The sequence below is a fragment of the Apiospora hydei genome (genome assembly GCF_038363865.1).
Source record: "Apiospora hydei strain CBS 114990 chromosome Unknown utg000002l_segment0_segment0, whole genome shotgun sequence".
NCBI lineage: Eukaryota > Fungi > Ascomycota > Sordariomycetes > Amphisphaeriales > Apiosporaceae > Apiospora > Apiospora hydei.
In genome coordinates, this window is record NW_027117361.1 from 250,708 (window position 1) to 266,719 (window position 16,012).

Here is a 16,012-nt window from a genome sequence, read left to right on the forward strand (position 1 = left end):
AATAGGGGATGTGTATTACATTTGACATCCTGCGCGCCTGCCCTTGCCTCCCGAGTTGCGCCTGATCTGATCACTGGCTGTTGATTTTCTTCCCGATGCACACCTGGTACGTAGCCCCATCAGAGAAGTTCGGAAGGTCGGAAAAGTTAGGTGAAGTTGTGATATTCTCTGTGGTGGAGGTAGGGCGCTTTGTACCGCTTTACAATTCGTCAAGTAACATCGAGGCCAGTATTTTCTTTTACCAATTGGTGTGGTGAATGTCGGTTGAGAGGTATGTATCTTGCAAAAAAAGACATCCTATGGACTGCTCTGTCTCTCACTGCGCGGTGGTTGGGCCTTATAAAACGCGCACGATCGGGGAATAACGACCGGTCCGTGGTAACCTGACCGGCCAGGCAACAGGAAGGGATGGGTGGAACCTTGTGAATGTATTCCATTACCCAGTTAAACACAACGTGATAGCCAGAAGTTAAATACTTAGATTCTATTTAATCGCTAACATACCTTTTCTATTTCTAGTTTCCTCTTTCCCATTAAGTTAGATTCGATACTAAGTTAAGCTAATGTATAGTAACGTTAGCTATTTATGAGAAAGAAAATACCGTACTACTGAGGGACGGAGCTATACATAACGGGACGACTACCAGAGCCGGTCCATTTGAGCGTCACGCCCCACCAAGGCTTCTTCACCGGCTTTGACTCGTCGTTGTCCCCCTCAACGTTACGCTCCGAGTAAGGTACATCATCAGTCTCCTCGCTCCTCTTGTCCTTACTCTTCTTGTCCTCACTCGTCTCGTCCTCCTGCCCAGTAGCGGCAGTGGCACTGCCGCTGCTGCCGTCCGTCAGCTCATCGTATGGCGGCACGCATTGCTGGTTGGGCAACAAGCCGCAAATGTCGTCGTACTGGAAGCCTGTTGTGGCTAGAGCCTCGAACATGGCGCTGTGCTGAGGCTCTTGCGGCTGGTCTTGGTAAGGTGTCTGAGACATGATGATGTTTTCGGATGAGTTTATGGGACGGCAGAGGGAAGTAGCAATGGTGGGACTTGATACAATCGAAGATATGGACTGCCAGGAAGATACGGGAGGAGTTCCTAGGTCTATTTATAAGCAGTAAATCTGGAGATACGGCCATATAGCTAATTGTTGATGTACAACAGAGAGTACAATGCTGCTGTGTGGGAGACAATGAGGGACACACAAAAGATAGTATCAAACACAATACATCCACACTCGCTTTGTCCTTTTGGCAGGCCACATCAACACTGCAACGGTATTGAATCGAAACAATGCTTTGTACAACATTTTAGAATTAATGCATGGGAAACTCATGGCCCTGATGTCCTTGCCTCCCTGGTGCGTGAATTTTAGAAGTCTGAGCCAGTCAACTCTTGAGACCTGAACTCTCATCAACATTTGAAATGAAGACAGTCAAAATAGTTGCGAAACTTGTAGTAAGATGTTAGCAACCAAGTTCGCTTTCGCCATCTCTATGATGATGAACCTAGATCATGACTGGCAGTGGGACGTACGTTGCTCCAGCTAGAATTAGCTCTATCATCTTCGACTTGGTGAGGTGAGATAGTATCGAGAGATAGATTACGGTTGACGTTATGATGACGCATATTCGGGCCCAGACGCTGTCGATAAGGATGCAGACGACAACAGGGACAAGGAGAAGCGACGTGATTATAACCAACATCAACACTCGGGCTGTACGTTTGATAAGCGGACCCGAGTAAAGGTATACATTCGGATCGGTCGAAAACTCATGTTGCGAGATCTGAAGGATGTTTAGCTGCAACCAGATCCAATGGAAACTTCCCGTATATCCAATGAAAAGGTGAAAAATACATACTGCCCGGAAGCCCTTGTAGCGATCAACCAGCAGGTCCTCTACCCAATCCTCGAGCTTCTTTATCGCGCTGTCCTCGGATGCAGAAAGGGTAAGAAGCTCCCTCTCATGGTGGAGGAACCCTCTCTCGTCCCTGCTTATGCAGCTGGTTGCATCCACCCAGTTCTCGAGACTCGATACGTCTCGGGATAACGCCTTCTTTAGGTTGAGCGTATTGTGGGAGCGACTCAGGAACTCGTCTAGACACTGTTCAGTAAGCGCTATAAGGCCCAGCCTCTCCTATTAGACGAACCGTAACCCGCTAGATGCGAATCGATCTCAGCAAGCAACGACTTGCGGGCTGTGTTGTTATCGGATCGACTCATTCCCAGAAACAGGGGCCGGTCTTCGTTGCGGTCCAACTCGTCTAGTTGGGACTCGAGGATTGCGAGTTTGTCTTGTTTCAAAAGCAGAAGTCTTGCTCGCAATCTTGGAAAGCGTCTGCAAACGAAGAAGTCGGCGTTCGCTGCGATAAGGGCAGAAAACCTCGGATATCCGGGCCTGTAGTCCTCGACTAACGACATCCCAAACTTGTCAGCTAGTGATCACACTGACAACAGGAAATAGGCTCGGCAAATGTTACTTTTTGATGATTCACTGTTATTAGTGTTGTGGATCGAGGTCATCTCCAAGTCCACTGTTGCAGCCGATTGACCCCTGAAGCCAAAACAGCCCCGGGCTCTGGATAACATAGAAAAAAGGGGCGGCATCTCAATCGTAGGTCCGCCCCGCCGCGGTTAGATTAGAAGTAAGGCTAGGGAGGGATAAAACACACTGCGAAGGCTAAATATAATATCTAGCATTCAGGTAGGACACTGACTCCTATTTATGAATCGAGTGTGGTGACACAAGACTTGAGCCGCCTCAGGCGGCACAGCCACAGCTATAATGACGCCTTGTAAGCTTATCAGGCATCAAGTGCGGCCAAAGTCCTACCCCGCTGCACTTTTAATAAGACCTCAGAACTTGGGCACCGCGGATGGACCGTCCTGCCTTACCCGATGTTGATCAGACACAATTACATAGTCAAGGCGACCCAGTTCTTTCAACAATAGTCAATACTAGAGTGGCTCTCATCAACAACATGAGTTCTATAGACGGGTAAGTCGTGCGGCCTTGAAGCTACCACATCGCACACAATTGACATCCATTCTGCTCAAGGCGCCAAAGCCCTGATTTCACCATCGACACTGATTCCGGGAAGGGAAAGGTCAAGAGGGCATTGTCGGTTAGTACTGCTGGACCATACCTGATCTTCGCTGCCTTGCTAAGACGCCCCCAAAAAGACGCACAAGTTCTCCACAGGCGATTCTGTGTACCTGAAGGTCGCCGGAGGGCGTGAGGGCCCATACAAGATTGAGACAACATGCGACGGAAACCAATACACTCTCTGTCAGCCGGATGGCGCGTCTGCTAAGGGGGACAGAAGGTGGCAGAAGATGACCTGGAGAGCGCCTGAACAATGGGCTGCAGGCTTTTGCACGAATAGATAGTTCTGTTGGGTGTGTATGTCAGATGCTACGTACCAAAGACGTTTTGAACGGGGGGTAGGACTGTAGGGAAGCAGGGCGCTGGGGATAAATGACGCTCGCTGTCCAATCGTTGGAGAAGAACCTGCAGAACATGCGCCCGAGGCAGTGATAAGGCATCCACGGTTTGGTGAGCCGGGTAGGCCCAACGTCAGTAGCAGAGAATGCGAGACAATGTTTGCCTAAAACTATTCGATTCCTTGCCTCTTCATTGCCAGTGCTTGCTTGCTATACGTGCTGTCGTTCCGACCATGACCGAATGAAGTACCGTTATGGCGACGCATTACGCACTTTTGATTGGCAACTGTTTTTGCCCTGACGCCAACGACGAAAACTGGGGACCGCCGCTCAGAGGCTGTGTGCGAGATGTTCTCAAGATCAAGGCGCAGCTGGCCCGGTCACCATTGGGGATCGACATCAAAGTATTCGCAGCCGGACCCGCGGACGCGACCGATCCTGGTCGCCCAGGTCAAGTGGAGGAAGCCGAGTTGCCGACTCACAGCAATGTACTCAGCAGCCTGGAAGGCATCGCCTCACGTGCGTCAGCTGGCAGCTTCGTATACATCCACTTCAGCGGACACAGCACCGCCATCACGCCCGATAGCGGCAGCCCCTCTTCCAACGGCTCTACAGGAGACCTGGCGCTGGTCGTTCTGGCCAGCGATAACGTCGCCGAGATCCAGTACATTCGCGGCTTGGAGCTGGCATACCAGCTCAAAGCGATGGTCGATAAGGGATTGAAAGTCACCCTCGTCCTAGACTGCTGCGTTTCGGGCAGCGCGGTGCGGGACAAACCGGATCCCTTGGTTCGCTATTTGCCCTACGATCGAGAGGTGGACTTGGCACGTCCCCCAGTACCTGGGAAGAGTCTCAGCCCGAGTGACGGGAGCGCCCAGCCATCCGATCGCGATTCTTCGCTGCGCCCGAATTGGCTGGTAGACCCGGATGGCTACACCATCCTTACGGCGTGCGGACCTAGGGAGATCGCCCGCGAACTGAAAGTCGGCGACGAATGTTACGGCGTCTTGTCGTATTTTCTGATCCGGGCCTTCATAAATTACGGGCGCGTTGGCGGATGGCAGCACCACATCTATTCCCACTTGCGCGCTCGCTTTCGAGAGGAATGGCCGGACCAAAACCCGATGCTCTACGGTAGCATGGGGCTGTGGTTCTTCGGTGACGCCGGCGCGACAGTCGAGGCAGCGTCCATCCCCGTAGTCAGGAGAAAGGGCCAAAGAGAGCCGGGCCAGGCGCCCTTTCAACTGGAAGCTGGCGAGGCTCACGGCATTTGCAAAGGAGATCGCTTTGCCTTGCATGGAATCATCGGCGCTGAGGAAGCCACATCGAACATGTTTGGCTCTTCGGAAGACCATGTGGTGGTGGAGGTAACGAAAGTCAGAGCCCTCACGTCGGATCTAGGGGATGCAACGCAGACAACGAGAGACTTGGGCTCCGGTTTGACAGCGACGGCGATTACCCATCTGGATCTCTGTCGGTTCATGATCAACCTCGACCTGCGTCTACCTCGTCCGGATGTCTGGATTGAAGCTCTCAAGCAGCGGCCATCCCTCCGGGTCAAATTTATAAGTGACAGCCAAATGTCCGATGAGACTTTGTTTTCGTTTTATGCGACTGTCAACAAGGAGGACTACGCGATCTATGACCATTCACACCAACCTATCCCCGGTCTGCCATCGTCCCCTTATAGCCCTGAAGAGAATGCAGATTACATCCTGGATATCATGGAACATCTGGCCAAGTTCAGGGCTGTGGAGGTATTGACCAACAAAGCTCTGGCACCTCCTTCGGCAGACACCTTCACGAGATTGCTCGACATCCAAGTCGTAGACTCCGATGGAACGGCGCACCGCCCCGGATGTCGGCATGATGGAGCCATGACCACAGGCTGTTCTCATGAAGAATGTATCGTGACCGTGAGACATGGCGAGAAGCTCCGGTTGGAAGTGCGAAATACAGAAAGCCCGGGAGGCCGAGACATTTACGTCCACCTCTACAATATTGCACACTACAGCTGGAGCATCACAAACTCTTACCACGGGGACTACCACCCCCTCCCGCCACGCTTCAGTAACCGCGACGCGGATGATTACAGGTCGGGAACCACGGGTGAGTGGAAACCGGTCTTGCAGATGCTAATTCCCGACGAACTCCTGGCGATGGGTCATGATCGCTGTGAAGATACCATCAAAGTCCTTTTCACGTCTGCGCCGACCTCTTTTATGTGCTTCGAGTTGCCAAAGATGGCAGATGTGGCTAGGCCGAGCGGGAAGAAAAGCAAGTTCAGAGGGGGTTCAGGTGAGATGTCAGAGGACTGGGTAGCGCTGAACTTCCGGGTCCGCACGCAACTGTGAAGGACGAAAAGACGGGGAACATATTTTGACATTGGATCTAGCTTGAACAGAAACATATGGAATCTCGCTCCTCCTCATGGCCCATAATGAACGTAGGGTACCCAGTGCAATGGCGGCAACCCGGGCTGGTCACTGCCATCATCCGCCTCGAACATGATTCCTATCCTTGACAGTCTATCCTCTCTCTGGGCTCTGGGCTTCCATCTACACAACGCCTTCCTGATGGGCGCCTCCTGTTGTTCATCTTTTCCAATCAGACACCCTTCCATCTGACTCGTGTCCTCAGTCCACTCACGGCTGAGGCCTGTGAACTCTCTCTTTGCCCCCTTGGCTTTCGCGTCGGTCAGCCATTGGTCTCGTTGGTCTCGAATGGCCTTGTGTAGTCCGCGATAAACTGCCTCGTCCTCCAAGCCTTTGCTCTTACCAATCTCTTCATACGTGATCCGCGCTATGTCCACACAGACATCGTCATCCACGTTCCACAAGGTCCCAATGACATGGCGGAACCCAGCGAGCTGGAACGCGCTGATCAGGTGTATATTCTCGTCCATGAACTTCATCACCTCGAGCCGTCCCGTCCCGCACGCCGAGAGGTACGCTAGGAAGGGCGAATGCCGCCTCAGGTTCATGTCCAGCAAGGCTTCCACCCTCAACGGATCCTCCTTTACGTCCTCTAGGCATAGGTAGCTCTTCGACGGGTCCACGGCATCGGTGTATCCATGGCCGGCGAAGTGGAATATTGCACAGCGAGGAAGCTCAGACATTACCTCCTCCTTGCGGCATATCGGCTCGACGGTGTGAATGTTCTTGGATTCGCACAGACTGCGTAACATAGATACCTCTTTGGCAGCTGAAGGCAGGGGGGTCCCCACTCGCGAGTGTACTCCATCGCCACCAGGAGTGCCTGAACCGTTTCTGAGGCCGCAGCAGGTTGCCTACGGCTATCAATGATAGCCCGGATGGAGGAACTGTAGGATGAGATGACCCTATCCAGCACGGTTTCGGACGAACGTCTCATGTGATACCCTGCTGCATGGATGGGGAATTTGCTCAAAACGCCTGTCGTCACCCACCATACATGTGGCCAAACATCGTTCCCGGAGGGGGGTCTCTCTAAATCCTAGCGCTTCGAGAATAGGGGAAGCGATGACGTCCCACAACCATTCGAGAACGGGAGGGCTTCCGAGAATCCGACGGGGTGGGTGGAGGGCGTCCTGCCTTGCATACTCTTCAATCGTATACAAAGAGAGTCTCTCGAGTTCCAGCGTCCGCACTCCGTCTTTTGTCACCAGCAGAGCGTCGCAGCGGAACTCACTGACGTTGATGACAACAATCGGGCCGTGGCTCGCAGCATCTATCATCTCGAGCTCAGTCGGCGGGCCCAGAAAGTTTTCAAAGCCCGGTAGCCCTCGGATTTCTCGCAAAAGCGTCTCCAGTTCCTTCCCTGCGTTGTACCGCTGATCGGTAGGAGCTTGGCTGGAAAGGGATGTTTTCTTCCCCATGAAGGGGCCCTCGGCAGCATCGACGGGCTGCGACAGGAGATCTCGGAGTTGCTCGAACCGTTCTGAGCGTTGAGGATGCGCTTTTTGCAAATCGAGGGCATCGGCCCTCATTTCATTGAGCGAGGCCGCTAGGACGCCGCGGCCCTGTTCGAGAAGTTCGATGGCGGCAAGAGGTCCCCTCTCTTCATAAAGCGCCGTCGCCGCTGCATCGGAGGCCAGACCGGTCAGTTGGCCGAGAAGCTGTTGTCTGTCGGCGTTTCCGAGCGACTTGGAGGTGAGCGTGGGTACGAGTTGTACAGCACGGCTTGCACCGTGGTGAGCTTCTTGCCAGTCCAGTGATTCCTCCAGGATAGATTTTCCTGCAAGTATACGCATGAGGGTAGGCGTCTTCGGATCTTCCAAGACATAGTCCAAACGGGAAATGGCTTCGCTTAGACAATCGGCATCTCCATTACCGGCTCGCAATTTGCGTACAAGTCGCCGTCCAAGGGAGTAAGTGAATGTACCTCTCGTAGGATGAGCTGGCGGGGTCGTCTCAATCGCTTGTCTGGTCACGTCGATGGCCTCATCCAAACTCGTCAGACCGTCGACAGCAGCACCTTTCGCCCAAGAAAAGGTATACGTTGGGTCTAGTAGAGTTCCAAGGTTACTGAGCCAAATCCCCTTGTCTGCATGATTGCCTGGAGCCTTCTCGATGGCTAGTCTCATGGCATCGATTGCTTGCCGAAGATCCGCCGTCTCGCCTCTGTCTGCATATCTGTCGCCAAGATAGCTGGCGAGGCTGTTCAGGAAAGGAGACTGACCCGTGTGCTGTTCAGGAGTATTGACCGCGGCTGTCACCAACTGAATTGCTTCATCGAGGTCGCCAATTGATTCCGTCCTTGCATATCTTTGGTGGATAGTCATACCAAGGTTATGGAGAACCTTGGGCCGATCCATGTGCGTGGCTGGGATCAGCGCCTCGGCTTGCCGTCCCGCATTGATGGCTTCATCAAGATCTGCAAGGGCTCCTACGCGCGCATGCCTCTCGCGAAGGGAGCCACAGAGTAAGTTGTAATAAAGACCACGGTCTACAACTTCGCTCTCTGGGGTTATTCCGAGAGCCTCCCTTGCACATTCGACAGCTCCGTCCAGATCATTTATATCACCCGACCTAAAATATCTCTCTTTGAGTTGATGCCCTACTGTGTTCAGGCATGTGGCTCGTTTTGAAACGTCCGGAGCCGCAAGGACTGCTTGTAGACCTTTTCGGATCGCCTCGTTGATATCTTCGGTATCGCCCGTCCACTCGTATTTCTGCGCAAGCATGATCCCAAGACTGTTGAGAAAGATGCACCGCTCAGGGTGGTCGTCAAGGCTGATTTGGACCGCCTCCCTGCTACTCTGAATCCCCTCCTCAAGATGAGATCTCTCGCCGGAATTATTATACTTGTCGCGGAGCGCCTGTCCTAGGGACTCCAAGTATGATGCGCGACTCGGCTGGTCTGTATGGAGATCAATCGCCACCTTGAGTGCATCGACAGCGTCATCCAGATCCGATAATTCTTCGTATTTGGTAAATCTGTGATGCAATAGTCGACCGAGCATCCCCGAGCGCGCGGCCCGGTTTGTTTCATCCGTGCTGATCTCGTCCGCCTCTTTGAGCGCATCGACAGCGTCGTCGAGATCGGACCTCTCTCCTTCCTGGGCATATCGTTGGAAATAATGCTGCGCAAGGAAGAATAATAGCGTCGCTCTAGTTTCCGAGTCTTCTTCGTGCTCATCCACCATCCTTTCAAGCTGGTCGATTGCATCGTCCAAGTCAGCCTCGCTATTTGCGACATAGGAGACATGCTCCATGTCATCTTCTGGGCCGGACATGTTCGGGTTCGGAAGACAAACCGGTGTCAAAACTTCTAGGCGGGCTGATCAATTACGCAAGAAAACGAAACATGTTGCCCGTAGATACTCTAATAGCTAACGCATTTCGTGAGAAGATCCAGGTCCCGGTGGAAGAGTAACGTCGGCTTACGGAATTGCTGCCTAACTTTCAAGTCTTCCTGTGGTGTAACGCGAACCCCATAACACGTGAGTCCTCCTGCATGTGGATATTTTGTACTTGTGTACTTGGGCAACACGTCCACCAATAGTTACATACGGCCCCCTCTCATCCATTGTGGACTAGAGCTCATCCCGCCTACCATCCAAAGCCCCTGTCGACGAGCTCCCGACTTTGTAAATTTGGTCATATTCGAAAGCCGCAAGGTCGTCAACCAACATTCCCTTCACACTGCAAGGCAGGAGTTAATATCCGCCGAATATTTCGGTTCTGTGAGATAGTACCGCATTCTAAAGTGCAGGGGGACTCACGTTCGTTCAAGTTGGTATTTCGCATTTTTATCTGGCCGAGAGGAGATAAGGGGCTCCCCTCATCCAGCTGCAGGTTGAGGGCCGACTCCGCCGCCCCTAAGACTTGCCTATGAATCGATTGACAAAGTGTATGAGCCAAGATGTTTCTAGGATTTCATGCATGTATTGCATTAGAGGGAGGGAGAAAGAGGCAAATCGAAGATAAACATACCTCATTGACTCGTCTTGTCCCCTTGCGGCTTCAGGCAAGACCATTTTGACCAAAAGGTCTTTCTTCACAGCCAGCACGAAGCTCTCGAGATCGACCATCTGTTTGTACTGCTCCATGAGGGGACCTTCGACATCCCGGTGTTTCCTAAAGTTACGGGGATCCCGTGTGATTAGCCTCGGTGCGGCCACTCGAAACAGCATGGTGTATGTACTTACTCCCCGTCTTGAATCAGAGACTCGACTAATTGGCTGTCGCGTGCATGATCGTTTGGTTGGGCCTGGGGCGCGCGTATGTTCATATAAGCAGGTACTATGGTAGATTCAGGGGGACTGGGGCGGCCATATTGTCTTACAGTTACTATGCGCGTCTCCTTCTGGGTTGCTATTATATTTTAGCCGGCAGGAATGTGATACGTGCTTCTGTTCGATCTCGCGTGGTGACTTACCTGGGTTGTAGGCGATGACTGCCACTATTCCGTTGGCCTGTTATTGTTGGCCCAGGTTAGTAAGATCGTCTCTCATGGCTTCAACCCCTTTTAATTCAACGTAGGCCACTCACATCTAATTCCATGCTGAGGTTAAAGTAGTCGGTATGGTTCGCCGAGCTGAATGGCGACAGAATACCAGTGATGTCGAGTTCCCCCACTAGGCGATTATCCTCGGCACGCAATCTCTCACCCTCGATCACGTTGACGACGACCTTGGACTCTTCGCCCTGGTATCTTGTGGCCATGACCTTCACGCTCTTTCGGGTCGGAACAATGGTGAACCTGCGTATGACCGGAACCGTTATGCCGTCGACCGATTCCTATATGATAGCGAGGTAGATTAGCCTTTGCTCTACACTTTGAAGCCCTTAGCTATGCTGAGAAACAGGGGCACTACCACTCCCATGGTCAGAGGATGAATGTCCACCGGTTGTCCCATGCTTTCGGAGTAGCCTGACAGAAAAGCCCCCTGTATCGCAGCTCCTTTGACGACAGCTTCGTCGGCTATCCCCACTGTGTGCTTCTTGTTGAAAAACATGTCAAGTTGGAAGCTCAGCTTTTTCAGATGGTCAGCACTTCGTTTAACCAAACTCAAGACTCGGAGAAGATGGATGTTCACCTTTCGGACGCGACTGGACCCTCCGCTGAAGATTACGTCGTCGATATCGGCTGGCTTCAACTTGAGGTCATCTGACTCAGGTACCACGTCAGTGGGCTCCCCCCGGATACCCATCATGTAACTGGGACGTACCTAGCAATTTCTGGAGCGACTCCAGAGACGACTGGAACAGGTCTTTGTTGAGATCCTTGAACTTGGCTCGCGTGACTGTCTCGTTAAGAGGAATGGTCTCGTAGAAATCAGGAATTTCGATTCGGGCAAACATGTTGGTACTCAACCGCCTCTTCGCCATCTCAACTCCTTCTTGGAGTCTGTTCAGCGAGTCTGCTGTAATACCGGATTCTTGGACGCCGTTCTTCCGTTTGAATTGCCTGAGTAAACTAGGAGGCGTAATAGGAAAGAAGTCAGTCGTGTTCGGAGATGGCTCAAGATGCGGAGAAACGGTGGTTCCTTGCTTGCTTACTTTTCCACAACGCGCTCATTGAAATGCCTCCCGCCGACTGGAAGCTTTACTGTGCTGAGCATCTCGAAGACCCCATCGTCCACTTCCATGAGACTGATCTGCGTCTTCTCGCCGCCCACGTCGTAGACCAAAACGTTACGCTCACCGGGCGCCCGGTCCACGCCGTAGGCGATCGCAGCCGCAATGGGCTCCTTGACGATCCGGAGGACCGTGAGCCCGGCCAGAGCCGCCGCAGCCTCCATTGGGTTCCGATTCGGATATTGCAGAGAATAAGGCTTCGCCCCGCCTGGAGCCCGCGCGGGACTCACGTCGAAGTCCGGGGGCACCGCGAGAGTGGCATGCGTGACCTTAACGCCGAGGTCCGCTTCCGCGATACTCTTGAGCTTGCCCATCAAGAGGCCGACAAGCTCCGGGGGCGTGTATGCCTTGGGCTTGCCGGCGATGGTCATGTGGACTGCCACTCTGTCATGCTCGGCCTCGACAATTCGATAAGGGAGATCAGATTTGAGGTATTGGACTTTGGTGCTGGACCAGCGAGACTCCAAGAATCTCGCGACGTTGCATATCGTCCGTTTCGGATTCGTATGTGCTTGACGCAGGGCATCTTCGTGAGAAATACGTGTGTCAGCATTTTCACCCTGGGGGTTTATGTGCTGGCTCGGTCGATTGATACGTACCTTGTCCCACTAGTATCTCGGTGTCGGTAAAGGCGACGCAGGTATGGATGGATGTGTTCCCATGGCTGTCTTTGAAAACCTGGCTGTCTATGAAGTTATCCCCTGTGTAGGCGACCCGGGCGTATGTCTGTTGATGTGCATGTAAGCACTCGGTGTTCCTCAGCAGAACTTCTGCTACTGGCCGCACGGTTGAGTGCTCCCCCACGGGGTTTCTTGGGGTGCGGTTTGGCTTACATTTCCAATATCCTATGTATGATGTCAATTTTCCGAATTTCAAGAGTCGTGAAAGGGGAATAAGTGACGTACTATGCCGATGATGGGACCATACTCGAGATCGCTGTCATATCCAACCCAGTATTTGGGGAGTCCTGAGCGAACCAAGAAGGTGATTGTTGCGAGACTTGCAATGATGAACAAGAAAGTGCCCCAGAACTTGGCTCTCTGAGAGTTGCTCATCTTGGAATGATGGTTCGTGGTGCCATGCTTGACTGACTGGTCCTTCTGGTGGGCTAGAGGTCGCAACATAGCCGAGTTGTCGTGGTGGAAAGTCCGTATGTGCAATGATGATATACTGAAAGGGGATCAAAGTTATGTCTTTCTCATGCTTCCCATCGCGAAGTTATATTGTCCGCTGCAAATGCCAGATCTCATGGACAATGTCGACGCTGATGCAAATGGATATGTGTTTACAAGAGATGCTGCCTGGCAGGAGATGACGTGCAGCACCATCAGCGATAGCTTCGTTGGTGGGGCCAGCCAACGCCAAGCACGGATGACAGGTGGCCCCTGAGTTGTGAGTCAGCGACAATGCCAAGTAACACTAGTAAGCATTCAGAGAACAACGACATTGACATATATATTGCTATGCCCATCAATAAAATAGAAAAGTAAAAAAGAGCAAGCACATTAGACGTAAAAACGTTCAAGAGATCATCCGGGGACCTGACCCCCGGCCGGTCCGGAGCTCATGTAGAAATTACAACAATAGTCGATGTGTCGCTGTTTGGGCTGTCGTTTTTGGATGTCCAGAGCCGCCATTTTCGGCAGCCTAAAACACCCCCGAGAAGTATATTTTTGGAGGGGTTTATGTACTACTCGAAGTCCCCTCCAAGGCCGAAGTACATTGCAACACCCCTGCCAATTGCGCGCCGCCTAGCTCCGAATCGTGCACTGGCATGCGCTGAAAGCACCCACCTTATAGAAATAGAACAGGTTGATATGGGTGTTGGGTGCTAGGATTTAAAGATAATAGGAATATATAAAGCAGCCAGTCCTACATGCATTGTGCAGTACGACTTTTGCTATGCGATTTATAATCGAATATATAACGATTATTACGCAGATCTTCATTCGTTTTTTTAAACGCTGTTAGATTTCCTCTCGATCTTTGTAACGCAGGAACCATGGGCTCGTTGGACGATGCCCAGATTCGCCGGATTTAAGCGTAGTTTACGGAGCTGGAAACACCGGACGCCCCCCATTTACTTTTAACGAACTTTAATACTTCTGAGACCGCGGAAATAGTCGGCGCCTTTTATTATCGAATTATTCCGATAATACAAAGCTTAATAGCGCTAAAGGTTAAAAAAGATAGGTAGCTTTCTATAAATTACTACCCGGTAAGTTAAATTAGAAACCGCTGGTTAAGACTTTATTTTAAGAAAACCGGGGCCTCGGCGAAGCCTTTACCCGATTCTTAATACGTTAAAAAAAGTATAGGATTAAATCCGAAAATACGATTCGTTAATATTTTTAATAGTTATTTATTTTATATAAAAAGTATACGGGTAACTATATTAAAGAGCGGCTTCGAAGTTATTTTTTATCGGTCGCGAAGCTCGAAATCCGGCACGTTTTCGGCCTACGAGTGGAACTTAAACATAAGAGAGTACTTAGCCCCGCGGGGTTTATTTATTTTATATACTTCCGCTGGGTTCGTAATATAATTATTTTTAAAATCGGACTCGATCGGCTTAATAACGCCTTTATCCGTATCCTGCTTATTGTTACGACCCGACCTGCTTATGCGGCCAGGAAAGGGCGCAGCGGCTGCGGAAGTACGAAGCCCCGTAGGGGAGCTAGATAAACCGAAAAGGCTAACGCACGAGCTATATGGTTACGTAACGACTCACTACGAATTATTAATAAGCCGCAGTGAGCCGCCGTGTTAAATTATTTTAAATTACCGGTGAGCTAAGGTGAGTTAACGATAAAAAGATTATTAAGTTATTAGTGAACGACGGTAATTTAACGAGCCGAGTAATTATTAATAAAGGAGCGAGGTTAAATATAAAACGAATATTTCTTTATATAATTTTTTAAATACTCTCGCTTATTTAATAATTAATCTAAATATTAATTTTTATTTATTAATAAAGCATATATTTTAACGACTTATTATAATATTATAAGCTACGCTTTAGCATTTATTTAAGATTTAGTTATTTTATTACTTTATTAATAGTGTAATTTTATTACCCGTTTAAATACTTTCTCGTATTATTAATATAAACCCGCGTACGTTTTACTAGGTTTTTATTAAACCCTTAATAAATATCGTTATATTTTAATTACTCTTATTTTTACGAGTTATTACTTAAACCTAGAGTAATATTCGATATTATAACACCTTAAACCCTAGCCGGAAGCGCCGTTAATAACCCTACGAGAGGACTTAACGTCCTTATAATAATCCGACACCTATAAGTATAGCTTAAACAGGTAAAGAACGAGAATACCCAGCTCGTCGAACAGATCATTGCTATGCCTGTCCTAACCTCCGGATACGGTGGGTTTAAGCTTACGCCCCCGTAGACCTACGATAATAAGGAAGGAAACGTTTAAGGTTTTTTTACGCAGGTTAAGGCTTACCTATGCTTTTACGCCCACGCTATTATTACCGAATAGGATAAGGTTCTCTGCGCCGCAGGATTCCTTAAAAAAGACGTATTTATATAGTTTAAACTTATTATGCGCGATTATTTTAATAACCCCGATAAGGATAACTAAAAAAACGATACTAAGAGACTCTTTCGTAGCTATGCCGGGTTTAAAAAGAAATTAAAGGCTATTTTCGAAAATCCCGATAAAATCCGGACTATAAAGCGAATACTTATATAGTTTAAATAAAAGGGATCGGCATCTTAATACGCCGTTAAGTTTAAATAAATCTTTTTTAAAACGGAATAAAATAACGATAACGCCTTAATAATACTCTTTTACGCCGGGCTGCGAGAAAAAGTGAAGGACGAAGTAAACCGGGAAGATAAACCGAATAACTTCGATAACTACGTCGAAAGGATTATTAAGATTAATAATCGACTATACGAACGACGACTTAAACGACGAGAATATTAAGGATTCCGAGCTAATAATAATAAACTAAGGGTTAATAATAAACGACCTATTTAACGATAAGCACTAAAGAAAACCTCTTTTAATTACTATAGCGGATTTATAAACCTCGACGTAATTTAATATAATAAAAACGATAAAAAATAAAACGTTATTTATTATAATTATTAAAAGAAAAGATATTACGCTAAGGACTGTCGAAATAAAAAGATATTTAAATTAATACCCGAAGAACGATATATTAACGCTATTAAAGAAAAACCGGCCACAGTAATTATTAAGGGTAACGAGAAAGCGCTATATAATAATCTCTTTTAAATAGTTTATTACGATAATAGCTGCACTATTTACTTAATAAATAAAGAAAAGACCGGATAGTTTTTAAAAAACCACGAAAAAAAAATAAAGAGTATAAAACTATGGCTATAATGCGCCGGACGTACGAAATAAACCCTAGCGACTCCGGTTTAAATATTAGCGATACCGAGGAATTAATAAACGACCCGGAACGACTTATTAAAATAACCTTAAATAACCTTATAACCGAATTGCTTAAGT

The 16,012-nt window shown here is 49.4% G+C and overlaps 5 protein-coding genes across 5 annotated transcripts; 1 reads left to right on the top strand and 4 right to left on the bottom strand.

Moving 5' to 3' along the window:
• Nucleotides 1-606: 606 nt before the first annotated feature.
• PG997_000093 (uncharacterized protein) lies at nt 607-987 on the bottom strand (the record flags this gene model as incomplete). The annotated part of the gene is made up of 1 exon (XM_066804408.1): nt 607-987. One exon carries the CDS (start codon nt 985-987, stop codon nt 607-609), a length of 381 nt encoding a protein of 126 aa, XP_066674181.1.
• A 514-nt stretch (nt 988-1,501) lies between these two features.
• Nucleotides 1,502-2,415, bottom strand: PG997_000094 (uncharacterized protein; the record flags this gene model as incomplete). Its single annotated transcript, XM_066804409.1, has 3 exons — nt 1,502-1,780; nt 1,856-2,091; nt 2,145-2,415. The coding sequence occupies 3 exons, from the start codon at nt 2,413-2,415 to the stop codon at nt 1,502-1,504; spliced, it is 786 nt and encodes a 261-aa protein (XP_066674182.1).
• A 1,277-nt stretch (nt 2,416-3,692) lies between these two features.
• Nucleotides 3,693-5,792, top strand: PG997_000095 (uncharacterized protein; the record flags this gene model as incomplete). Its single annotated transcript, XM_066804410.1, has 1 exon — nt 3,693-5,792. The coding sequence occupies one exon, from the start codon at nt 3,693-3,695 to the stop codon at nt 5,790-5,792; it is 2,100 nt and encodes a 699-aa protein (XP_066674183.1).
• Nucleotides 5,793-5,866: 74 nt separating this feature from the next.
• Nucleotides 5,867-9,154, bottom strand: PG997_000096 (CHAT domain-containing protein; the record flags this gene model as incomplete). Its single annotated transcript, XM_066804411.1, is given in 3 exon segments — nt 5,867-6,614; nt 6,632-6,818; nt 6,871-9,154. The coding sequence occupies 3 exon segments, from the start codon at nt 9,152-9,154 to the stop codon at nt 5,867-5,869; spliced, it is 3,219 nt and encodes a 1,072-aa protein (XP_066674184.1).
• Nucleotides 9,155-10,394: 1,240 nt separating this feature from the next.
• PG997_000097 (uncharacterized protein) lies at nt 10,395-11,872 on the bottom strand (the record flags this gene model as incomplete). Its single annotated transcript, XM_066804412.1, has 4 exons — nt 10,395-10,661; nt 10,700-11,031; nt 11,093-11,340; nt 11,424-11,872. The coding sequence occupies 4 exons, from the start codon at nt 11,870-11,872 to the stop codon at nt 10,395-10,397; spliced, it is 1,296 nt and encodes a 431-aa protein (XP_066674185.1).
• Between the last annotated feature and the right edge of the window lie 4,140 nt (nt 11,873-16,012).